General features: G+C 38.4%; 2 protein-coding genes across 2 annotated transcripts in view; both read right to left on the reverse strand.

The window, feature by feature from the left end:
* Positions 1 to 556: 556 nt before the first annotated feature.
* LOC118234555 (HERV-H LTR-associating protein 1) lies at positions 557 to 15,299 on the reverse strand. The gene is made up of 15 exons (XM_035431156.1): positions 14,863 to 15,299; positions 14,173 to 14,280; positions 13,794 to 13,850; positions 13,217 to 13,297; positions 12,527 to 12,610; positions 11,282 to 11,365; positions 10,861 to 10,944; positions 10,637 to 10,693; positions 9,687 to 9,767; positions 9,340 to 9,369; positions 8,703 to 8,792; positions 8,238 to 8,315; positions 3,106 to 3,289; positions 2,444 to 2,526; positions 557 to 842 (listed from the first exon to the last, which is right to left on the reverse strand). The coding sequence occupies exons 2-15, from the start codon at positions 14,261 to 14,263 to the stop codon at positions 799 to 801; spliced, it is 1,128 nt and encodes a 375-aa protein (XP_035287047.1). The 5' UTR covers positions 14,264 to 14,280; positions 14,863 to 15,299; the 3' UTR covers positions 557 to 798.
* Positions 15,300 to 16,598: 1,299 nt separating this feature from the next.
* Positions 16,599 to 27,230, reverse strand: part of kcnq3 (potassium voltage-gated channel, KQT-like subfamily, member 3) — an 89,150-nt gene continuing 78,518 nt past the window's right edge. Inside the window, exons 10-15 of the mRNA XM_035430861.1 lie at positions 26,037 to 26,242; positions 24,324 to 24,429; positions 23,385 to 23,516; positions 22,686 to 22,781; positions 22,439 to 22,523; positions 16,599 to 22,351 (exon numbers count right to left, since the gene is read on the reverse strand). Coding sequence (XP_035286752.1) covers positions 21,635 to 22,351; positions 22,439 to 22,523; positions 22,686 to 22,781; positions 23,385 to 23,516; positions 24,324 to 24,429; positions 26,037 to 26,242 — 1,342 coding nt within the window. The 3' untranslated portion in view covers positions 16,599 to 21,634. The remainder of the gene's footprint in view (positions 22,352 to 22,438; positions 22,524 to 22,685; positions 22,782 to 23,384; positions 23,517 to 24,323; positions 24,430 to 26,036; positions 26,243 to 27,230) is intronic.

Genomic DNA, 27,230 nt, shown 5'->3' on the forward strand with positions numbered 1-27,230 from the left:
AAGAAAAACATGTCTTTGTCCCAAACATTATGGAGCTCACTGTATATGCAATATATCAGGCGGCAGATGCATGCAAAATTATTAAAATAAGATTTTGCACACATCATAACTCGCCATACAATCTAGATTATAGCTTCAGGGCAACCAATGTCATAAGATGCTATGATAATTGTGTACCTATAAACTGAATCTAATTCATGCTTTCATTGTATTTTTCATTGCCTTACAAAAAGCCATTTCAAAGCAGCAGAAGTGTTTCTTTGAAAATACCAAAAGCATAAACTGAGTGAATAGTTGGGTTTGATTCCATTGGTGAGGTTATAGCGCTGGGAAGTGGGAAGCAGGGATTGTTAGCTAGATAAATCAGCATTTTGTGGTGAGGCATTTCACTGCCATAGCCATTAGTCATGACACTTTTTTAATTGAGTCTAATTTTAGGCAATTAAGTCTTTGGTACCAAAGAACTATCAGGAGAATCTGTAATGTCTGATGGTTGGAAAATCTTTAACTCATTAACTTTTAATCTCAGTGATCATGCTGCAATACAAATGCTTGCGTCCATATTGTTTATTGAAATGCACTTATTTTCAGAAAGATGACGAGACGTAATCCCCATTATAAAAAAAGCATATGTCCAGCAGTATGCTTTTCTTTTTATGAAAACCTTAGGTCGAAAGCAAGGAAACTAGTCGCGAATGAACATGGAATTGAACAGCATGCTTATAAAGGCAAACAGTGAGTGTGGCATCTGGAAGTTCAGAGGGATGTTCCGCGGAAAATAGAACTTTGTTTGGCGCATCACAGCTTGGTGCACATTCTGGCCAGGCACTTCTGCTTCAGGTCTGCATGGAGGAATAACATAATGCATCATAAGATCAAGTTTTCAACACTGTACAACACAATAATGTGACAAGTTCATTGTGCTGTATATACAGCAATTAAAGAAAAAACACACAACCTGAGCAACAAGGTACATACTGTCTGACGAAATACGTAGTCTAAGATCAGGTCTCACAAATTGAATAACTTAAACATTAGCACAATTGTAGAAGGGTTTAGAACAAGTAACATTCATGTACTGTAATACCCAAAACCCACTAAAAACAACAGAGAAAACGATTGTCATAATGAAAGAAAATAAAGGCTTGTACAAACATACTAGTTTAGTCATGTTTGAGTTCACTTAACAGGCAGTTACAACCAGTAATGGGTTTGATGTCATATTGCTCCGATTCTTGAGTTGAAATTCTGCACACGCATTCCGAAATGGTACTCCATCTTGGCACCTTAATTGTGTAGAGTGTCAGGTTTAGGCAGAGTAATTGGTCCTCTGAGCACTTACGAGTGAGCTTGTAGAAGGTGACACATTTCCTAGGAATCCTGATTCCATGTCAGACTTCTTGAGCCTTCTTAGTAAACTCAACTCAGGTAATTCCACAGAAGCCCCCTCATGATGTACAGTTCAGGATTAAAGTGTTATTATTTATCTAACATTTTCAGAATTGCAGCAATTTAAATAGGTATTGTTTATATTAAAGGAGATATTTTGCTATGCAACAACCAAGTTAAACATTGGATGTTACTTTTTTAAGATTTGAATTTGGACTTCAAAATTCTGAAGCATGACATCTCAAAATTGTGCTGTGGGCTGATCGCATCCTATAATTCCAAGATATTGATGTGTTCAGGTTTATCAAGAGCAGCAGTATGTGTACAAAGAGAGAGAGAAAAGGGTAAACAACAGAGTACTGAGCACAGCACAGGCACACTGAAGAGACTGAAGAGGACATTGAGCATGAGATGAACAGGACGGAAGGAAGGTGAGGAGAACAGACTGATTAATTCATGTGCACATAACATCTCTCTCCATTACTGCTCATGAAGCTCTGGCCTTCACAACCACCAATTAAGTCCATTCAAGGCTGCCCAGTCGAACGGCGCTACATAGGTAGGCCACCACTCGTATTTCCATATAGCACAAAAAATGGCTGCCTTAATTGTATCTGTAATGAAAAACCAAGAGCCCCTGTCATTTGTTTTCCTATTTTTAGTGCATCAAGCTGGTTCCCTAAGGCCACAGCATGGCTGCTGTTGGTTAATGAGATTGGCTTCTGATCAGTGATCAGTGATTTTAGCATCTGACATGAACAGCAGAGTCTGGCAGTGTCATATGAACCCATGCTAATTGCTTTGCCTTTTAAGCATTAAGCATGACCAATTAATGCATGGGAACAATACACTTGTATTCTGTGGTGACAAATGAGAAATAAATGAAATTATACTTTGTGGAACATGTTTTTTCTCAACTTCTATTTAAATGTGCATCACAAATATTAGTTTAACCAGCTTGAGTGTTTATAAGGCTCAAGCTGCCAGCAGCCACAAAGTCCAACAGGTTGTGGACACAGATTGGCTCTGACAAGACCAATCACTCACCACTTACTTTTAGAATAAGCGATTCTTTTAAATCTCCTGCATATTTCTGGGGTGTATTTCACATACCAGGGATGGGTATCCACGCAGTACCTGTAACACACAAATGCAACTTCTATCATATCACTTCTTCTTTGCTACATGTTAGGTCTAGTGATCTCATTTCTCATAAACACAAGGAAATACACAATTAGGAACTGAAAGAATATTGAAATGAATGCTGTTACATATTAATTAAATGAAATCATTGTCTTCTCCCTGTTTTTACATATAAGGTTGTAAGATATGAAAAATCTCTGACCATTCAGGGGAATCCAGTAATTACCTATTTTATGCTGTACAGTGACGTCTTGCACCAATCCTATAATGGCATATTTGTATATTGAGAGCCTGCCAACATGATGTTTCAATCTATATGTCAGCTTATGAAAAATACAATTTAATCTTAGGCCAAAATGCTGTCTGGATTTGTCTTTAAGCCCAGCTATTCCAAGTACACTGCTATGGGATATATTCTAGGCTTTCAAATCAAGCAGAAACCCTGGTATTCCAATTATCAGCCTTGTGTGGGAAACCAGGCTATTCCAGTACATCGGTCCCTTATGTCAAATACATTTACGCGCTGGTGTGTGAAGGGTGGCGATGACACGAATGCGATGGTGTCCAACCTGCCTTTTCGTCCTGGCTTTGGTGTAGGTACGGCAGAGGCACCGCGAGAAGAATTTGCAAAGCTCCAGCAAGCAGGACTGCAGCTTCTGCGCACTGACAGCGGTAGTGCTGGTGGAGGAGGTGGCTGAAACAAGCTCTCCGTCCTCTCCGCCCACGTGCATTAGCCCTGGCCTCTTCCGCGGACAACCTGCGAAGAGATACAACTCAGCTCCAATGGCACTCTCTGACTCACGTATTCAAGGGTTCTGCAGGCTGTAAGTAGTGTATGTTGAAGAAAGTAGCTGCTCCTTTTGGCCAACAGCATGCTTTTATGTACTTCCTCGTACAATATACGGCATATAATACAACTTGTCTAAACAATTATCTGACCAAAGCTATTGATAGATTATTATATTAATATCGGGGTTGGATAACATCCATTCCATGAATTGACTGAATCAAAATGAAATTTACCTCAACCCTGATGTTAATAATATTTTAAAATTTCAATCTATTTGGCCAGACATTTGTCAAAGTGCAAGCATTGTGCATTTAACCAAGAAGATAATAAAACTTTTCTGATAAGCCTTGCTATTGACTTCGAGCTAAAAGACAATTTTAAGCCAAAGAAATGCTTTCCTGTCTGTTCTCAATGTGCATTATTCACAAATAAATAACTGGTCTTTTTTTATCTTTCAATTCTGCAGTTCTGTTTCCTTCAGTTTTTCTTACATAGACCACAATCTTCTAGAGAGCCTGTTCATTTTGATAACATTCACAAGATAACAGGTGCATGGCAATATGATTACCATCTAGAAATAAAACACCATTGCACTTAAAGTCACAGCGTAACCCCTGAGAATTTCAAGGATATAAAGTGCACACTTCAAAAAATGTGCAGGTTAATTAAAATGGAAAACAGGTATGGAAGTATATTCATGGGAAAATATCAATGAATTTTCATACCATAAAACTAGAGATATAAATAATTCTTCTTGTTACGGAAATCTGTCATACAAAAAAAAATTATATAATAAAAAATAAAAACGGTAAGACGCTGCTGCCATCTAGTGCTAATTTTGTATGTAACAGCTACGCAGTGCTCGTGAATGGCAAGGATATGATCAAGTTGGATCCTTCTTTGAGTCAGGCTGCCTGAAAATGTTAGTTACTGATATTATTAGTGAGAGTAGTTGATATTATTTCAGTTTTAGGGTGTGTTTTCAATTGGCCCCACCAGTTTTTGTGTACAATGACACCATTTACAGTGGCTAGTATAGGGGCATTCAGGGGTTCTCTGCAGCAGCAAAATACACCTGCACCAGTTAACACAAATTTACTCCAGAGCAACTTGTATATGTGAATATCAATTTTTATACTGTGTTGGAAATTATTCTCGTGCAACTCAAGATGCTCAATCTTAAGGACTAATGGGGCGTGGTTTAGGTGCAGCCATCTGGCCAGAAGGTAGCCTACTGCTCTGCCTGTGTCTGTTGTTGCATGCCTAACATTAGCAAAGCTGCCTACAGAAAGCTGAAACAAAAGAGAGTTTTAGCTACATAGCCAAATTGTATTTATTAGAGCCCAAATTTACAGATGATGACTTGCAACCAGCCAAGGCTGAGAGCTCAAAGAGCGATTGGCATGCTGACATCGTATCTGAGGATAACTATTTTCAGTTGGTCTGGATTGTATCAAGGTAGTTGATGAGCGTGATGACATTTTGCAAATTAATGCAGGATTCTGCATTTTTTAAAGCAGAAAAACACTTGAAAAAAAATACGTGGCATTTTTAAAATGCAGGCATATTGATCAATTTGGGTTGACATCCGCATAGTTTGTATGATATTGAAAAATGTATAATAAGTTAGAAAACAAATTCACTTGACTCACATTGACTTATTATAAACGAAATGCAGACAAAAAAATGGTATCTCTGGCCAGCAGCACAGCAGCAACAGTATTGATTAATGAGCTGATTTTAAATGGCAGCCTTTCTTATTTTGAACACGTATACAAAACAAGCCCATCCATATGGGGAATGCGATTTTGATGTCTTTTGAATGCAACACCTGTAACAAGCTTTCGGTAGCTGTCTTATTATGAAATAAAAATATTTACAAAATACTTGGTAGTTTGACCAAACTCACAAATGTACCAAATACCACCAAATATCTCTATACCAACTAGTGTAAAATGGGCAAAATGTCAGAAACTTATGCAAAAATATAAATATATTTGTTGCAAACAAAAATTGTATGGGCCGATCGAGAGCATGACAAATTGAAATAATATATTATATATCTATAATATATACTAGATATAATATATATCTCCAGGAAGTACACTATCCCTTTAATGCAAATGTAAGCAGTTGTCATTCTACGGGCATCACATGATGCCAGCTGTGTTTATAACCTTACTATATATATTTATTTGGAGAAAACACCAATTCAGTGTCCTTTTTGCCATCATTCTGGTCCATATTCACAATAATTTAGAGTAGCAGTCCTTTTGATTTATCTCAGGTGATTGATAGCATATCCAAAAATGGCCTCAATCAGTCTACCCCTGTATCAAGATGCACTTCCCTTGTACCAGTAAAATCTTTGAGTATGGTGTAACAAGACTTGAAATTGAACTTATCTTTAGATGTGCCAATGGAACATAATTTGTTCTGTTTCTATGAATCCAGTTTGCTCTCACAGATATTGAGACCCTTTTAGTCAGAAGATGCAATGATGGTGATAAGGATGTTGCATTGCTTGTTCGAGTATGAAATACAAACCCATTACAACACTTACATTGACACAACAACGGAGTTAACAACAGAACTGAATCCCCTCCGAAGAATGCGAAGATATGGAGACAATCAGATCTCTGTAATCTAATTAATGAAACCTCTAGAAACCACTAAGTTAAACAATGAAAATCATGTAAGGCTGGTGGAAATGAACTGTCCCAAATGTATTTATGAGAGAATAAAAAATGTTGGGCTTTTTTTTTTAGCTATTGTTCAGATGTTGACTTGTTAACAAACTACTGGCCAGAAATAAACAAAAAGTATCAGACTTTGGGAGCTGCTTTTTGACCATGCTGAAAATGAAAAGAAATACTCATATTTTGCAGTGGTTCAATTTTTATTATTATTTATTTATTTATTTTATTATTTTTGTTTAATGCTGTGTTATCACTTAGTATTTATAGGTATGCTGACTAGCTTCTTACAATCACATCTCTGTGGCACTATGTGACAATAACTCCATGATGCCTGCTGCAAAAAAAACTTACTGATCTGAATGATAGTCCAGAGTCTTTTTCAGGGGATTGTCAGATAATTCTCCCTCCAGCACATTAATTATTGCAGACTGTGTCTGGTGGGATTAAAATGTCATCTTCTTCAGTCATTAGAGCCCCAGTAAAAAACTCATGTTTGCTTCCGTGCTCATGAATATGTGTGTACCAAGTGGCAGCATGTCAGTTTTCCCACAATAAAAGATTTACAGAAATGTATAGACTTTTAAGTTGCTTTTAGCCTTGTTATGAGGCACAAACCTATAGGTGTCAAGTAAACCTGGCCTGCCACCTAGCTAGTTAGCTACAACAATAAAGCTGGACTTCTAATTAGATCTATGGCTAAAGATTTGTACCCTAACACAATGTATGTTGTGTACGTGTTCAGGTTGCTGACGCCATTGTTTTAAATATCATATCCCCCCTTTTTCATCACCGGCTATGAAGTAGACCTCAGGGGTTTAATGTAAAATCAGTTCCTTAAGAGACCTCCTAGGGATAGAATTAGGTTTTAGGGTTCACATACTGTGAAATCTCTATGCTTTTGGCCGGGTGTGTTCCCATGGCTACTATCACTCTGTACCTTCCTGCTCTTCCCTGTGGTTGAAATTGAATTGCAGCTTTCAGCCATCTGCAAATCAAATGATACAGATAGGGTTTGATTTGTGCTAGGAGAAAGTGTGCTGGCTGGAGCACATATTCTCAGCCATTCCCATAATGCTTTTCCCCACCTGTGACATTTAATTTTAAGATGGAATGCATGGGGTGACTTTTGAAAGAAAAATCACATCATGGTTTCACACTGAGAAAACAACTCCAGGAGCTAAATGAACAGGGACACAGAATAGTCTGGCATCAAAGAGCTGACTGTGAAAGCATGATAGGCCCTACAGCCTAGACACGTATAAGCCACAATAATTGAGTCTGCTCTGGGCAGACGGGCAGGGGTGGCATTGGTCACAATTACCTTGACGCCATGGGAACTTAGCTGTCGGCCTGTTAGCAGGTATCAATCCATTGGATCCTTTCTACAATGAGCCAGCCTATTATATGTATTGCAGCGATACTGCATTATATTTAGACTAGCAGTGAGAAGGCTAATCTAAAAAACACCTTACATTTCAGCTCAAAAGGGGTGGTAACTATTATTGACTGCCTACATCTGACTAACTAGTGTTAAAGTGTCATAGCAAAGAAAATGGAAACCACATGAAACAGACAGCAAGGACAATGAAACAGAAGCTGTCTGTCTGTGCTATCTGAATTTATGGAGTGCATTTTATCATGATTATACATCCAAATATACTCCAGAACTCACTCTAGATTTTCCTCCTTGCTACTACAATATTTCTGGAAATTTAAGGAGACAAAGCATTTTTGATTTTGGTAAAAATATTGCACAGAGTAAAGGTGTTCTGTTTGGCATCTGACGACAGATTTAATGTGTAATGCTACTTCATGCAAACACTTGGCCTTGACAATGGATGCAGAGGTTGTTACAGAGGAAAATAATGCTATGACTGTCCAGTCATATTGCACATCCTCCCCGATTGTGGCACATATCTATCATATAGCGGCCTCTTCTCTCTGGAGAAAGGATTGCTTTATGTTCACATCTGGACGCAACTGATCTCTTGAAAGTAGTGGAATTCTTACATATCTGGTGACTGAGTACAATACAATACTGTACTCAGTGGGTAATTTGTGACCTGAATTTTCAAATTACTGGCCACAATAACATGACAGTATTCTGAGCAATATAAGCATAGACTGTTTCCAAGTAATGCTATAACATTACGTTTGAATCATGACATGGACATTGAAGAGGGGTATACTCATTTAGAATATGGCCTGCAGCTTACCTGACCTCTCTCTGAGTGGTGACTGAGTCGCCATTCTGGCTGTGGTTCTTAAGATGGTTGTGGTTGTCGTTGCTGGTACTGTGAATGAAATAAATGAAGCGATTACTGTGAGGTTAAACACAGTTCACATTCCATGTTTAATGAAGGCATTCAAAAGAGTTTAAAATGGAAATAAGAAGGTCAGTGCAGTCCTTAGTTGTATTAAATATTGAGGATCATGAATTAGGGGACACCACCCTATGCACTACTGCCAGTGTACAAAATGCACTATTTTATAATATGGTTCATCCTATTGGCCGCCAAATGACTAATGTTTAATTTCTGGTATCCCTGTTGAGTTCCAGTCAACCTCTAAAACATCATCCATGGCTGATGCAGAGCTGCACTGAGTGTTCTTCATCTTACACCACACTGTAAACATAGCAAGCATTTCCATTTGCTGACATTTTGTACATGGTGACTCACCGGACAAAGTGCCGTGAATTGTGCTGGTCTGTATTTGACTGATGTCAGTTGAGGAAATGGTGCCTGAACTTGTCGGCAAACGGTGCCAGTCTTTAAGGACAAGATGAAACGATAACTGTGGCAGTTTTTAAATAACTGCATATATTTTTTGTTTTCTGTCAATTTTCTGCAATTATGCATTCTGTAAAAGTTGCATTGCAGTGATAATAATGTAACCATGTGGGAATAATGCTTCTGATAAAAGAATTGTCTCTTGATGTTATTTTGACATATGAATGTCAATTTCCACCAGATATATTAAAAACAGAAAATGCATTTTATATGCTTGATATCATATTAAATTACAATAACCAGTTTAGAAGTCCGCAAACATATTATCCATATTTCCCATATTACTGTTTTTTTTTTTTTTTTCTTACCATGTTGGGTCATATCCATTTATACAGCTGTTAACTATTAGCAATTCAAGGTAAACACTTTACTCACAGATGAAATTTCAGTCTGGTGGTTTTAAGCCCAGATTCTTATTCACGGTACCATACTGCCAGGCAATATACATGTCCTTATGTTTTACTGACATACCATTGTAAGGTAAAAGGATGGTTCTTACATATGCACAAAGCAGCTTGATACTTACCAATGGGTGACTCTGGTATTGACGTATTGCCTGAAGAGAGGGAGGCAAGTTGAATAAGCAGCACTGTTTATTTCTTAAAGGCAGCCTTTTATGAGAGAGATACTATTCTTTGAAACTGATAAGGAAGTTTCTTGACATGAATAGACCCATCATGCGGTAACCACTTTTGATCTGTTCCCTAAACTGAGTATTAAATGTCAAGAGGCTTATTTCCCTCTTCTCATCATTTCTTGTAGAACAAAAAAATGCTGGAGGGCAGAGCTGTGTGTGTGTGTGTGTGTGTGTGTGTGTGTGTGCGTGCGTGTGTGTGGGTGTTATCAGTGCAGAAGCAGACAGGGTGAAATTACCTTTGTGGACATCAGCAGTAATGGTCTGATTAAAAAGAGGCTTGATGGACTCCATCTCCCAGAGCTGGGACAGGTCTCTGTCTGAACAATAAAAGCACAGCAGGCTGATAAGAAGAAGCCAACCTACAAACCTTCCTCGCACCATCACACACCGTATACAACTATCCAGGAAAACCATTTAACTGCCGTATGAAAACATCAGGGCCCATTACTGGTCCAATGGCAACTTGAGTTCTTTTGTGTGTTTTTTTTTTTTTTTTTTTGAAGGTGAGGAGCTACTTTTGGCCTGATTTACCTTGGTTATTCCATTTTCCTTTTTCAGACAGAATAGAGCAAACAAGCCATTGAAAGACATTATAATGACTGTGATTGAAAGCTTCTAAGTGAACCACATAGGGCACAGTGGTGCATTTGGTTCATGAATCAAGCACAAGTGCACATGCTACCCGTATAGTGAAGCGCCAGCTGAAAAAAAAATACAAGACTAGGAGAGAGTTCCATCTCCTCAGTGCAAGTTGGTCTTTATTATATTTATTTATTTTTGCAAGGGGGTGGAGGGTGGGGAGACTTCCATACAGTTCCTCCAACTGTACCCAGTGACCCACACCACAGGCCACACCATGTGCTCTGGTCATCCGAGAGACAAGTCTCCCACCGCGAAACTGTTATGCTGTAGGTACCAAGACTGCAACTAGAGGGCACTGATGTCGTGGTAAAACAAAGCACTCCTGCAAAAAAAAGCCCAGAGTACGAAAGCACAGCAAAGCCAGCAGGCATTGTCTACTAATAGTAGGTCACTGTCCGCTATTAGCAGACACACATTAGCAGTGTGATGGCCTGCACTCACGACTGGGTGTATTTACCGACCAAAACACTTGGAAGTACGTATGTTCCTTATTACTGCCACAGTGAAAATGATGATAACATGTAAGTAACATGGTGACACTCACCAGTTTTCCCTGCCATTACGCAGATATAGGTGCATTCTGAATTGTTACTCTGGCCCACTGTATTCAAATGAAAAAGCAACAGTCAATAAAAACAATTAAACTCTTCTTTAAGGACGAACTTACATGAAAGGCTTTAAAAAATAGAATTTAGTCCAGTCCACTAAACCTTAAATTTTCATCAGAAGTTCATCCATTAAACAGATTGCTGCTCATGACCTGCTCACCTGATAATATGGAACTAGACTTGAATATTTCTTGAAGGTAGCTGGTGGAATTTCCCATTACATCCAGCAATATGGCTGTGAAATCTAATGAGGAGTTAAAAGCTGGAAGTTAATCAGACAGCTGAATTGCTAGCAGTGCAGAACATTTGTTTAAATTAATCTCAGGGACATTTCATGTTGGTGACCTTGTGAAGATGTGTGCTTGGTAGAAAAGTGTTCGGATGGATGTTCTAAGCATTTGTTAAATGAGGCATTTACTTGACTTTTCATTTCTCTGGTATATCAAACAATGCACATTTTGGACCATTTAAAATGTGATTATTCCCATTGTCTCTTATTTTTAATTAATTTTAAAAACAATAATATGTCATATAAGATTTATACTTTAATATAATTTTCATTATTTCTGTCTTCTGTTTACCTGTTAGATCATTTGTCTTGTTGCTTACACAGTAACAGAATCTCATTGGAAATGACTTGGTCTCTATGTTCCTGAAATCTGAAACTGAGCAGAAGAAGTTATACTTATTTTTGTGGATAATCCAACCATGGAGTGCATATTCCAAAGTATGACCAAAGCTCTTTTTAAAAAAGATTTTTTTTTAAATGACAGGTCCCTTATAACATATGAACTACTTCTAATTAGTAACAGAAAAATAACTATGCAGGAATGTGAATTATTTGATCTTACATGTTGTTATGGTGTAAATTTTCAAAATGATCAATCAGTTATTGCACTGTTTGTGTCTAATTACCATAGAAATACCAATAGTTATCACCAACAATGAACCATTTTTAATATGTATTTACATGAAAACGCATCTGTAAAATGAAGACAACCTGTTCACAAATAATGTTGGTAGTTAATAAGTACATATGCCAGACCTGTAAATTGAAGTGAGCATATTCTATAAATCACTCATTTCTAAAACTATTTCCATATATTACAGTGATTATTACACTTTACTGATCTGGTATCATGTAGATACATATGAAAAATGATTCATAATTTCTAATGGTGATAGTACAATGGTAATTAGGCAAAAACGGTACAATAGCTAATTGTTCGTTTTGTACAGTTACACCATAACTACATGTGAGATCAAATAAAGCAGCCATATTGCTACATAACAGTTTTTGTTACTATCTAATTATGAGTAGTTTATATCTTATTAGGGAGCTGTAATCTAAATTATTACGGAAACATACAACATGACACAGGATGCCAAACTATGACAAACATGAAAACCTGTATAATTAAGATCTACTTTGTTCTTAGGACATTCCTCCTCAGTCACACACTCTCCTTCCACTTCCTCCTCCATTCTTCTTATAATGCATAAAAATAACATTTCTGGGGAGGAGGGGGGAGTGATAGAGGGATTGAGGAAGGATGGGTGAAAACAGAGACAGGAAGACAGATGCATATGTATTTGTTAACACTCATTTCTTGAATCTTTGTACACCTACTGTATATTTTCCATATATGGGATGTCAAATTGCATTTGAAAGACTCACTATTAGTAAGAGAGCACAGAAAACTGCACACTCTGCTTCAAACATGCAATGCCAGGTGCTTTTCACTCCACTGCTCACCAGTAAAGCTTACTCAATTATCTGACATTTAGGATGTCCTGAAATAGTAAGAGTGTAGGTTGATGCTTACTGTTATACACCAGTAGAGTGAATTTATGAAGAGCCAGGGAACTGTGGGAAGTCACACTCAATAAGGAGAAGAGTTGTTGTGACCCTAAGAAAGAGACAATAAATATTTTTTAGTTTATTAAAATACAGCAATGTCCGTAGATACATTTCAGAACTTCTGCTAAATATATCTCCCTTTTCATTGAATGTATTGTTAGTGTTTAAAAAGGCATGAGTATATTTTGTAATGCAAATGACTATATTTGGTCTATTATAAATCACAAGATTATTATGAAACACACTTTTTTGTAGATACTAGTTTCATGATACAAAACCAGAAATACATGTTGATAGGTAAGTTATTTTGGATTTTAAATACTTTTTAATATTTAATATTTAATGAATAATTATAATATTATTATAATATTCAATAATTCCACGTTACATGAATATATTGCTACGTTAACTGATCCTAAGATCCTAACGCTAACTGATCCTTTATGGAAAATTAAACTGTACTGATGCGCAAAGTGACCCTTGTTTGTTCAATATGATTAAATGATATCTGGATTTCAACAAGGAAACTCTATAAAATGGTAGAATGCCTATGAAATGATTTCATGGCATTCTGCATTTTCAATACTGACTACATGACATTAAAGATTCATCATATTAATGCATTTATATAACTGATTATATTTTGGCAACCTACCTGATTGCGTAGAGTTAATTAATGTGTTGACCAGGGGAGTGAGATCAATTGAAGTTGGATCTATATATTCTACTGGGATCTCTAGGAAAGAGAAGTAAGAAAGAACGAAAGATGCTATTTTGATGCATTCATGAATAATTAATATACATTTCAAAAAAAGCAGCAGGGACTCCAATTTAAGAGAGTGAATTGCCTCTTTGCTGTCTTTTGCAGACAGAATGAAACAAACATGAATTTACGTACAATAATTAGTTGACTATAACCAGAAATATTTCTTTAATTACTTTTGTTTGAAGAGAAACCACATTGTAATTTAAAAATAACGGAATGCTTTGGTCATGGATAATATATGCCAGCCCTTTTTTCCCATGGAAACACACATGGGCTTGTTTCAGTAATGTGGCACTTAACTTATAAAACGAGAATAAAAAGCCAAGCATTCAGTTTAACTCGTTCTATGTTAGAAATAAATAAAGGAGGGCAGGGGAAACCCTACCTTATTAGATGAACAAAACCATGTGAGGAATCTGGACCAATCACAGTTAAATGTGAATAAAACACCCATGCTGCTGCGTACCTGTTGATATCAGCAGTTCTCTCTTTTCCATGGTGCTCAAAGAGTTATTCTGCAGAACTGAAAACAAAAGGACATCATACTTGCTCATGTAACGGTTTTTTAGGACTTGTTCTTGGTCATAGGATAGTAGTCTCATTATGTGCATGTATCATAAATGACGTACAATGTGCTAAACCCAGTAACTCTCCTTAGATACATTAACATGTTTTGTCAGAGTTGTCACAAATGATTATTACATCCAAAAACATGTTTGTTTGTTTTTTTAATCAAACACTGTATTCATAATAAATAATAATAAGACATAGGGCCAGACCAGATTCTGGTGTAAAGTAGGGAAAGCAGAAAATCATTATGCTGAGAAACACCTACAGCCCAATACCTGTATGGTAGAAGACAATGAGCAGAATAATAACTGCACATGCTTTGAAGCAAAACCAGTAGTGATTCCTTGACTCCCCATGGTCCGCCATTAGGATAAACTGGACAACTGTGACAGAAGGCAACATGAAAATTGTATATTATTTATTGGTGTTTGAATATATGAATACCCAAGCTTGGATTCAATATAATAACACAAGAGGTAATCGTTAAACAAGGTACCATTTTCTCCCACTATCTTTATAGTCAATTAGTTAAGAGGACACCATCAGTATCCACGTGAATTAACAAAACCCTCAGAACCACAACGGCACTATATTACTGCCCCCCATCTGCTCTGATTTAAACATGGCCCTGTGCTTTCACTAGAAATAATTTAAAACAACCTACTGGCACCAAAGTCATTATTTTATACCCTATAGTAGTAGACTGCGAGATGTGAGTTTGAGTGAGGAGTGAATTAAATAAATTCATAAATTAATAAATATATTGGTTTACAGAAATAAGCATGACATCATTTAATTGAAAGCATGACATCATTTAGTCATTTCAGTCTACAAATTATCTTTTGTACACTCATAACATGTTGGTAGCTATATATAAAGCCACAAGAAGCTTTAGAACTGCAATATTTCTAAACACTCAGTCCTCCACACATACTTCACTTTGGGAATAAATGAACAGGACTTACCTTTTTAAATGCTTAGTATGCTGAGCAGGAGGCTGCGGCATACAGCAAGGTGATATTTAGTCCGCATCCGTTTCACCCACAGCGGCAGGCAGGTAACTGCGTCTGGTTGTCCGTCGGCTGTGAATGTCCTGAAGGGAATCCCGGGAGAAGAAAATTTAATTTAACTGGGCTCTGGAGACGGCGTGGAGTTGTGATAGGCAGGCGTGCTGAGTGTGGTCTTCATCCCATTGGCTTTTCACAATCACTTTCTAAATAGTCGTAATAACGGGCCGGCTTGTTATATGAAACTCTGTGGCCACAATTATTCTCACAGAGGAAACTGAATGGTCTCTTTAATGGCACAGTGGTGGCACTCTGAGTCACAGGCGCAAAGCTTTAACTGGCAGTGGGAAATAAGGCTGGGGCATTTAGGTACCAGCGGGGCCCTGGGAAAGACTTCACAGAGGGAAACTGAGACCAGGCTCCACTGCCTGAATGCTGTTTTATACACAGACACGACTATTTGCATGTAAAAAGCACTACACCTTTTAAAAGGGTCACTCACAGACTGACCAATAGAATGGCTAGAAAAACTATTTTTTAAAGCATCACTGTCAAATGATTTTTTTTTTTAAGTTAATGCATTGTTTTTTACTTGAAGTGAAACACCACACTTTCTGTCAGTGGTTTAAGTTTAAATAAAGTTCAGAGGCATAGTGAATATTAATTTCTCAGTGCAAAATGCAATAAAAAAGTGACAATAGCTGCTAAATATTACTCACATACAGTTCCATTCAAACACCACACTTACTGGAATACTTATGTATGAATGCACAAAGAAATTAACATTTTAACATTAACAAATTAACTTTTTTAAGGATCAACTTTCTTTCACGTGTGTGTACCCATAGCTGAAAATTAAGGCCAAGAAACACACAACCAGGAAATAGATAGATAGATAGATAGATTCTCAACACTCAACACTCAAACTTAGGAAACACTCAACTTAGAAACACAGAATGTACATGTTGGTATGTGCGGATTTATAGTGATACCTTTTGTGAGTTAGGAGTCCAGTTGTATTAATCATAATAATAGGGAAATGGGTGTTGAGTGAAAGGGTCTGCACAGTTTGTTAGTGAAGTGTCAGAGCTGGACTGTCAGAATAAAATAATGATTTCAATGGTTTTGGCTGGCTTTGAAAGGCCACTCGGATCTTAGAACACTTTGGATCTGTAACTTTACCTGCATGTCCTTTCGTCCTGCTCTGGTTTACTCTTGGATATTTTTTGGAGGAATTTCTAAAGCTGATCTCAGTGGGTCTGCTTTATGAAAGTGATAATTTGTGAGAAGGGGAGGATAGCCTAGAAATTCCAATCCAGTGTCTCGGAATAGCTCGATCAGAGGAAAGCAGGTGTGATTGTAGGAAATTAAATTGTACTCTTATATGTACATGTAAGTCTAAAGCTGGTAATGACCACTGGCCTCAGGGAAAGGGGCTTTTCATGATTGTCTAAGATCAAGTTAAATGCAAGTACATTGCATTTGGTGTCCTATTGGAAAATTAAATTACTGCTATCTAACACTTTTCACAATTTCCTCAAAAAATCCAAGAGAAAAACACAAATGGACCTACTTTGACACATCTGTTGATTCAATATTGTGAGAAGTATGATTATCAACTGTATCATTATTATGATTATCAAAACTTTAAATAGACAGTGGTAGGCTGGGTTGATATGACCCACAAATCAGAATAGCATTTTAACATCTCTTTATTAATAACTGGTGCAGTTGTAAAGACCAAACATAAAAATCAAGTAAGAATACAATTTGCATATTATATCATGAAAGGAAAATATTAAAACTTGTCTGATCCAGAATATAAATTCCAAGTACCATTTAAAAATTGCAATGAACAAAATTATACATAGCTCTGAAGGCCACTTGTATAAAAGGCATGTTCCCTTTGTTTAAAAACAGAAAAAAGAATGAAAGAAAAACCAGAAGAAGCAGATAGGAGTAACAAGCATAATATTGGCTATACTGAGAAAACTCGAGGGCAAGGCACAAATATTTCATATCAGTCATATGCCCACATTAACAGGTTATGCAAGGTGTGTACATTTGTGCATTGAACAGTTTGCAGGTATACCACTCAAGTGGCATTGAGTATGAACTAAACCTTAACTATCAGAGCAAGCAGGAACCCCTTATTCAAATAGGTTTATATTATCGTTAGGTGCACCTAATCTGATGAGATGTAACTACGGATTTTGGACCTTGAAACGTGAAAAGTTACATTTCAGTATTACAGTAATCAGTAAGATATTCCAGTAAAAGCAAACCTCCCATTACAGCTTGTTGTTCCCGTAAACCTAGTTCTATGTTGGCACACACCTGGGTGTGTCACCACTAGCCATACAGAGAACAAACAACATGAAATATGACTCCAGGTGATGGGATAGAGATGACCACTCTTGAATGACCACCAGTGTGGCCTTCCGTGGAAACTGAAGGTGTAACACACCCTCATAGGTGGCAGCCTGGCAAACAGATGTGGTCAGTTCATCTAAAGTGCAAGCCTATACCAATGGGCCAGATGTGAAAGCCTGAGAGATCCAGATGCTCATTAAATATACAAATATACATCATAAAGCAGTGATCTAATAAAATAAATTATAATGTTAACCACCAAGCTAAAGTAATGGGGGGGGGGGGGGTAAATCAGTAAGGCCCAAACCTCGCAATACAGTGAATTCCCTGTACTCTACCAAGACTGATCTAAGTGTGTCAACAGAACACGAATAACATACGATTCCAAAGATCCTTCACGAATATTAATGCGCTTATCTCAATTCATGATTGGAGCAGCACAACAAACTGTATTTAAGAAATGTATGTGACATCACTGTATGACAAAAGGATGATTTTTATTTTTTTACAACTGTTTTGCATATGGTTACTTCCCGGTCATATGCACCACCAGACACACACACAACATATAAATGGCTTAAAGCTTAAATTAAGGTTTAGTGGTCTTCCACAAATGTATCAGTTTACTGTAAAATAAACCTACAAAGCCACAATTCTTAATACATTTCCTGGCCAAATCCAGCTTTTAGAAATAACATTTTTGGAAGACCTCTTTCTTTCTTGTGAATAATACTTCACTGATTAAAATGATGGACTATGAGATACAATGGACAGTCATGGCATCCAAATTTTAAAAAAATTCGATTTCCTGCTGTCATTTTGAATGTGACTTTTTCACTTTAAAATGGGACATTTTGAACCAGACTGCTAAATTTCAGATTTACATACTTCTAACTCTTCTAACTTCTAATTCATTTTTACCATAGTATCTTGGTATGAAAAAAGAACATTTACCTGAAATGGTCTTCCGTGTGTTATTCCAGTTGTGCAATATTGTCTTATGTCATATAAATTGAACATAGGGGCATAACACTTTTCACAATATTCATGTGTTCTGACTGCACTGTGTAGGAGCTCAACTGACCTCCCATAGACCACCAAGTCATGTCAATGACATTTTACCATCGACAGAATGGGTCTCACATATTCCATTAGAATTGTTGCAGCAAACTTTCCTCAGGAAGCCATTCAGAGCTTCATAATTATTCTGCCAGAAAAATTGTATGCAGGTATATAGTGATCATACTGTTGTCTCAACTAATCATTTGGTTTACTGTGAATGATCTTCCTCCATTTGCCTTAATGTGAATTATGCCATGTTCGCCAGACAAGCTAAAGAACATCAATCATAAGGGAATTTCAATTTCACTGCAAAATCTCTTTATCTCCAGGGCCTTAGATGAAATTAAATCTGACTGATAGTTACTAAACAAGGGGAGTATGCATCCCATTATTCACAAACAGTATCTTTTGTTATGTGATGTAAAGATGCCCCACAAATAAACATTCTAAATTGTTTTAAAAGGCATTTTGACAACTGTCCTGTTGATTTTCATTCCAACACTGATTTGGCACACCTTATTTTACTAATTAGCATGTCACCGAGATCACTAGGTGTTAAATGAGGTGTGCTTTGTGATAGAAGCCTTCACATGATCAAAAACATGAGCACATTTTAGCAACGTATGACTTTGTTATTACGGTAAGTTTACTATGATAACTAGCCTGAATTTAGCTGTAACACATAATCACTCAGATAGCTTTCCAACATTGATCTGATGTGCAGAATGTGCAAGCATCGTTGTTACGTCATTACTGTTTACAAACGTTGAAGGGTTGGAGTGAAAGGGGGGTCCATAGTTGGAGTGAAAACTATAGTACCATAGATCTCCAGGAACAGGGTTAAGAACCTCTGCCCAAAGACAATGACCCTGATGCATTTTTGTAAATGTATATAGAAAGTATTTATGTACCTGGGCATGTCCAACCTTTTTCCGTAGAATGTATTCTTTACCAGGGCTTAGCTTCACTTAGCTCAACTTAATATAACAGTATATCATTCTTTGTAAAAAAATAAATAAATAAAGTCACTGAAATGTATGACCAATGATACTCATAGTTACCATTATTATTATGATTATTATGATTATTATGATGATGATGATGATTATTATTATTATTATTATTATTATTATTAATAATAATAATAATAATAACAATAATAATAAATAAATAAATAAATAAATAAATAAAAACAAAAGCTATCATTATTATTATTATTATTATACAAAACCATTATTATGATTCAAATGAATCATTTAAACATGTCAAAAGCAAAAATCCTTTCGGCCTATTTAGATGTTTACACAAATTGGGGCGGCATGGTAGCATAGTATTTATGGAAGTGACGTTTAACTGGCAGCTTGCAGGCTCAATTCAAAACAATAAATAATGCTAGTTTTATAAAGTAACTATTTTAATACTTTCCTTGAGGATACTAAAGCAATTGGATGGTTGAAAAGCAAGAGGAACACATGCTCCCAAGGCACAAACACAGAGAATGACACTTCAGAGTTCACCATGAACTAACTTCACCATATTGGACTTTGCTTTCTACTCCAATAACAAGCAATATCACCAACAGCTTTCCTTGGTGGTACTCTTGCATTCTAAAGTCACTGGGTGCCTGCTAGAAATAATTTGGCCATAATATCTGTGTAAAGATGTAGCTTGCAAAATGACATAGGGCTCTTGTAAAAGTATGATTAGGTTAGGGTTCAAACTAAAAAGCCTTTTGTCTGTAAAAAGAGGAACATCAGTGGGTACTTTTCAAACTGTTATTAAAAAAACAAAAAAGAATACGGAGTTGTTAACATCATCCGAGTGAATTTTTGGTAGCTAAGACTTCTGGATTCATTGTACTGAAAGACTGTTGTATTGAAGTGCGAGTTTCTGAAGTAATGTGGATCATGTTCTGCATATCACAGTATGTGCTTCATTGTTGAAGATACTAAACATGCATCTAATTTTTTGAAAGAAATGTGCCATTTATGCCACATGTAAGTTTCCAGACACTATTGAAAAAATATGAATCAGCTAAATTAAGATGGCTAAATTTTTTGTGTGATATATTTTGTACACAGAATATGTATAATAAATTTGCAGTAGATTCCATATGTTTGGGTTACCTATTCCTATGTGAAAATAACAGGACTCTTTTCTGTAACATGTACTCCCTTTTAAAACACCTCATAATCCCAAATCAGTTCATATCATTTTTGTCTTATTTGTTGCCTATTTGTTAATAGCATTAATAATCTGAGGCAGGTAAGAACAGCCCCAGACCCAATATGTATCAAACTGTGAACATGTCTTTGATAACGCAGATGGCATTAAAAAATTCTGATATGGATGCATTCAGTTGTGCCAGAAAATCAGTCACACTTTACATAAAGCAGACAATATACCTATGTAATTACAGTGTAATTTTACAATTACACTGTGTAACTGTAAGTACACATTGCTACATATCTTTCTTTTGTACCAAAAGTGATGGGTTGAATCTTCTTTAATTTTATGAACGAATCTAGGATTTATTTTGGGTTGGGGAAAAGATTACCTGCGTTCCACATGCCACAGCAGCTGTGTAGCAAGGAGTACTTACATAGAGGTTACACAGTAACTACAGTGGTATTTAGGTATATTGGCAACTTATCAAATAAAGACATACCAAAATATTGAATTTTACAATAAGACTTTTGCAAAGTGCTGTTTCTTGCAACTAAAATTAAATTATATCTAGAATATGCTATCAGATCTTTATGTAACCTTATAAGAAAGGTTTGGAAGTCTCTCAAATTATCCATAACACGTATGCTAAAAAACAAAATTTAAAAAATTAATACTTTTTTCGCATTCTTTTTCCATCCCAAACATACTAAGCCACACAAACTAGACAACGGGAGAAATGCTGTTGACCACAGTTGAACATTCAACCGTTCCGAAATGGTGCAGCTTCATGCAAACCATGCATAAAAACTGAAATTCTGTTTCCCTTAAAAAAATAAGTATTACAAAAATGGCATAGCATTTAAAGTATTCCGTTGAAATTATATATTTTTTTTCCATTACCTGAACGTTGCAGTGCCTACTACTAAATTTGCATGCATCTCATGCATTGCTCTTTGCTTTGCAGCGATAAAGCTTTGGGTGAGTTTTTTTTCCTTTGTATAATTTTGCAATGAATGCTCTGTACAACATATGTATACTTTACACGCTTCTTTTTTAACTTTGTTCCATCCACCAGTTGACAGGTGGGGAAGCTCCTCTCTCTCTTTCACGTCCAGCCCATTCGGGGTTAGGGAGGCGTGTTCCACACCGAGTCAGGGAAGCCCTCGCCAGTCGAGGACAGAGGGAGGGGCCCACTGGGCGTGAAGGGGTCCGTGTCTGTGTCCGTCTCGCCCTCCGCCAGATAGCGCTTCTCCTTCATCCAGCTGGAGCCCCCGGCGCCCCCCGTGCCGAAAGTCAAATCGTCCCGCTCCTGCGAGATGCTGAACCCGCTGGGCGAGCGCTCCAGCTCCTCGTGGGTGACGGACAGCAGCGAGAGGGGCGTGTCTGTGTCCCGCCCCATGGTCCGCCCTTGCTCCTGGGAGCCGGGGTCTCGGTAGGAGCTGTGCGCCTCCGAGCCCGAGCCCCCATGGGTGTCATTGAGTGAGCTGATGGGGAGCACGGTGGGGCGCTCCATGTAGGTGGGGACGGCGTGGGCCGCGATGCCCTCCGCCCCCACGCCCGCGCCACCGCCCGGGAGGCCGCCCCCACCCATTTCCTGCTGGCAGCTATAGAAGGGCACCACCTTGCTGACGGGCACCTGGTAGGACATGTGCGGGCAGGCCTCGGCGTAGTTGAAGAAGACGCGGCGGATCTCGGTGAAGCCGCGATCCTCCAGGTCGGCGCCGCCCGGGCCGCAGGGCTCCATGGTCATCCGTGCTGCGCCGCCAGAATCCACCTGCAGGTGCTCCATGTGCTGCATGTGCATGTCCACCAGGAAGTCCAGCTTCTTCTCCATGTCCTCCACCTGCAACAACAAGCGCATGTGACTACGCCTCCAAAGACTTAAGGCCTGCAGAGAGACCACATCACCTACTAAATCCTGCACCAGTACCTGTCTCTCCACTCTGACAAATCTTCCCATCATGCTTTGGTCTTCAGGCTCTGGCATGGATGCTTTGGCTAGGTAGGGCTCATGTCTGAAAGGGAAAAAAATAGGATGTCTAATTTTAGATGCTGAAATGCACTGGTTAAGGTATCAACTAAACCATTATTGCATCCATCTATCCAGAAATACTGTAACAAAATGTATGTTCAAAGGAGGAATGTAGCATGTATAGAGGACAAAAGAGACACTGAACCTGGGAGACTGCTGGGATGGGTAGGTGAATGGCATTTTCTGAGTCTTCTTGTGTTTTGGGGTTAACGGGGGTCCGGGAGCCAAGATCATGTCGATTCTGCAATATGACAAGAGTACAAAACACAAAACCTTTATTAGAAAGCAGGGGTCTGGGCACAGTACCTAAAAAACATTTTAGGGTTTGCCCATGAATCCTTCAAGTAACATGCATCTGGGTTAATACTGAACAACTGGACAGTTTCAGTGGTGATATAAGAGCTCTTTCTGCCATTGTCTGTTGGCACAAAATGGTGGCTACGCATCACGCAGGTGTGGAACTCAAGCTTATCTCTATTATTTATTGGATATTTATAAGACTAATAAGACATTGATGTTATCAGTTCCCACCTTCTAATGACCCAGCAATATCTCTCCAAGCTTTAGACTTTAGCGAACTACTATACATCATGTATAACACCACCCTAGCCATTTTTCAATGAGACGCAATGAAGTTATGACAAATGATTAATGTTTTGCTATAATGAGCATGTGCAGCCACAAGCTGGCTTCAACATCTCTCATAAGCAAACGCATAACCTTTTTATCATCTTAATAGAACTGTAGATCCGTAATGCTGCAGATCTGGAGGCCCCTTGGCTGAAAGGCACTGAGTAGACTGCTGGATAAACATGCTGGATAGACTGGAGCAGTGTGCCGTTACCTAGTCTGGAGGTATTTGATTCTGCAGAGCATGTCCAGGTGCCCTGCAGAGTACTGCTCGATCACATCCTTGACGTCATAAGGCCTCAAAGTCTCCTTGAACTTCTTTTTGTTCAGGAGGAATTTCATTATCCTGTGGAACAAACAGGGTTCATATGAGTGCAGAGTCCAAACACCTGGGTCAAGCGGAACTCAATGGGACACACCATGGGAAGAGTCTCAGGGAATCAGCAGTCTACAACCGTCGTGAAAGGGAGAAAATCTGGTCACCTTTAATGGTGCGGACGCAATAGCTTCCCTGTGGTAGCTTGTGCTAGAACAGCACCAACCTTGAACAATACTGAGGGGACCAAACTCTAAATCGAATCCCTGAGGAGCATCACCCATTCAGGGCTCTTTTCACCCTGAGATAAAGGCTAGGGATGAGTGAGACCTACAGAGAGTGCAGTGGATGCTACATCTCTCAGCTCCCTGCAATTAATCCTTACAACAGTACATGGAATCTGAGCAATATAGCTTTTCCCATGCAAACTACTATGTGCTTCTGGAATAGGATAGCATACCACACCGCCCTCTTTAGATGGGTTACTCTACAGGCACTGTTTACCCAGATTATCACTGGTCAGTTTTCATCCACAATAATAGCCTCATTGAGGAATGCCTCTTATAACGCTGAACTCTGATCTGCCTTACCTGTAATTTGGGCTTCCTGTGCTTGTTTGGGCATGGCTTTAAACACAGTGCTTTGCTCTGGATGAATGGTATCCCACAGTAAGATAAAAATCAGTTGCATTTACCGTGGTTATAAATGAGTGACGTGTTTATAATCTACATAATTGTTTCTTTCCATTTCAAAAACTTTTGAATATTCGGACAGGCATGAGTGTGGTCTCTCCCATTTCACAAACCTCTGCAGGCATGTGTGTGGAGCTGCCCTCACCTGACAGCCCGGATGACCAGCTTCAGCGTAGGGATCATCTCCTCCAGGAGAATATCTGGGGGGAAACCCCTTTCCTCACACACGGGGTCGGGGGGAGCCCCAGCATCTGTTGAGGATGAGTAAGAAAATAGAGAATCTAGATACAGCATTAAGGTCCTTTGAAAAGCTCCCCAAGCTCTGATAACCTCTGGGAAGTGGCCAATGACATTGATGATCATGTAATCATCAACCTGCCACATTTGGTAACTAAGTGCATAGATCATACAATAGAAATCACTGTGGACAATTAATTCCGCAGCTACCTTCTATTGGTTGACTGTCTCAAAAATGGTGTCTCTCTAAATCATCTTGAGACTTCATAGCATGAAGACAATATAATCAATCCCAAGTGATATGACTGATATTTCTGTCATACAACTCTGCACAGCCCCCTAAGTCTCAAGGGAGAAAAATCTGATAAATCTTTCCCTCAAATTAGTAATCTGTACCCTCAAATTATCAATCACTCTCTTGAATTACTTATTCATGACCACAAATGACTTGATATGTTCCCTCAAATTACTAATTGGTGCCCTCAAATTGATTATTTGTTCCCTCAAATGACCCTGATGACCACCCTTACATTTAATGTTATCAATACTTTATAAGCAAACATTAAACGCATCTTACCCACTCTGCATGCACAGAACACCACATAATACCAAACATGAGTTGACACTGTAATGGGAGGGCACAGATTACTAACTATTACGAGGGAATAGATTACAAATTTGCTCATTTGAGGGAACGATTTATCACAATTTTCTCCATGGTCCCTGGGGGACTCTGTACAATGTAGACTTCAGTATTTAAATACAGAAGTCGGCAAAGCATGCAGGGAACAAATGAACACATTTGAAAACACTTCGAAAACCAGAACAGAGCTTTCATCGCTTTAACGCTAGAAGGGCCAGAGGTGATGCCATTGGGTGTTTAGATTTTTAAACAAAAATTGCTCCAACACTTAAAATGCAATATCCTCCTCCTTCTGTGACTTTTCCTAAATATTTTGTCTTAAAATTAAAATGACTGTGTTTGAATAAAAAAAATCTACTCAGTTTTGCAGTTTGTGCCATTTTCTTCACAAAAAGCCCCACCAGACAACAGGCAGCAGGCAAATGTGTCGGTCTCCCCTTCAGCATGCTATTCAGCAACTTGATGACAGAGCCTTCGATACAAATTGCTCACAAAAGCATTATCAATACTTATTCCACTTATATAATCAAACAAGATTCATTCATTTCAACTGTTGATTCAGTTGTGTCCTTTATTTCAATAAAATAGTTTTGCAACATATGGTTTCATAATCTTTATGAAATGAGGTCATTGTGAGTAGAGAATTCGATGCTGTAATGCTGGACAATGCTGGTGGTAATATAAAGTAAAAAAGAAATGGCTTTTCTAGTGTCAATAGGGCATGCTTATCTTTTAGCAGACAATTCCCCTTTGTAGTAAAGTTTGATGTCATTTCTGTTACGCAGTAGGTGACCTACATCTTGCCCAAATGTAAAACAAAAAAGAACCTCAAAACATAGGGTGACTCACTGCTGGTGGGAAGATGAAATCAGAGATTATCCGAGTCTCCAGGTCCTGACACATCCCCTGCCTGAAATTGGAGCCAATAGGGCGCAGTTGGAAGCTCTCTCCTATTCCCCCTCCCCCTCCCCCCTTTACCTTCGGAGCTCTGTCGGAGAGCGTAGGCCTTCATGCGGAACGCCGTGCGGAACCTCTCGCGGTTGCTGAAGCCTGCTGGCTTGGGCTCCTTGGTGGGGCTCTCCTGTATGGAGTCCGGGTTCAGGGGCATCAGCAGCTTGCCCTTCATGGAGGTGGGGACACGAGGGTTGGGCAAGCGTACACGCTCCAGAAGACTCAACTTTTGGCTGGGGGGGGGAGGAAGAAGAACTGAAGCACTACTATCCACCACACCACAGCATGCACGCAAACACACACACACACACACACACACACACAGACACAGACATACACACACACACACACACACACACACAGACACAGACATACACACACACACACACACTAACATGTTTATTCAGCTGAGACAGGTCTGTTTTTATGCATTTTCATTTTGAAAGACAGCAATTTGGTTTGACTATACGACCGTTTTTATCAGCAACAAACTGGATCGGATTGAAGTGTCTATGTTGAGTTGTAAATTTAAAGCAAATTAAATGTCAAACAACTTTCCATCCATCCTGAAATCAAATGTATAGTTACAACTTTTCTTCTGTCACACTGAGAACCCCCTTTCTATCAGTGCTTAATAAATAAATATTTTATTGCCATTATAAGGCGTTATAGGTCAAATATTAAATCCTTGGTCGTACCAAACCTTTCCTGATTTTTATCACCTCATATCACCATCCTGGGCTCCTCCTTGCAAATGCTGTGCAACCTACGACCGCTTACAGCATAAACTGAAATTCCTTTATGAATTCAACTGCATGGGTGTACATGAATGGAAGGGGAAATCTTTTGCAAAGTAGGGCCACAAACTTGTACAAAAGTGTACGTCAGTGCTCTTTAATGCATCGGCAACTATTCTAACCTCTTGGTGCAAAAACCTCTCTAAACTGGATGTAATGGTTCAAATGCATTTAACAAGACAATTCTTTTAATCGGAGGCCAGTATTAAATTTTCAGACCTTTTCTCAATGAATGAATAACCTTTGATTCAATTAATAGTGTGGATTTATCTCCATGATGGCCTTCTGCTTGGACATTTGTGGCTGTTATTCAATCCTTTCAGTTGCTCTGAAAGGTTAAAGCAGCCTGAACCAAAATTGCCACAGTTCTCAACTGGCAGACGCCACAGCCAGCTAGAACAGAATATGCTTAACTAAGAGGCTT

The sequence above is a fragment of the Anguilla anguilla genome, chromosome 8, assembly GCF_013347855.1.
Source record: "Anguilla anguilla isolate fAngAng1 chromosome 8, fAngAng1.pri, whole genome shotgun sequence".
In the NCBI taxonomy this organism is placed as follows: domain Eukaryota; kingdom Metazoa; phylum Chordata; class Actinopteri; order Anguilliformes; family Anguillidae; genus Anguilla; species Anguilla anguilla.

What these genes read in the sequence shown, in the direction of transcription:
- LOC118234555 (XM_035431156.1), bottom strand. Translation starts at nt 14,263, where the DNA reads ATGGCGGACCATGGGGAGTCAAGGAATCACTACTGGTTTTGCTTCAAA. An exon ending in AATTAACTCTACGCAATCAG is followed by an intron (nt 12,611 to 13,216) that starts GTAGGTTGCCAA and finishes TCTCTTTCTTAG; the next exon opens with GGTCACAACAACTCTTCTCC. An exon ending in CGTAATGGCAGGGAAAACTG is followed by an intron (nt 9,768 to 10,636) that starts GTGAGTGTCACC and finishes TTTATTGTTCAG; the next exon opens with ACAGAGACCTGTCCCAGCTC.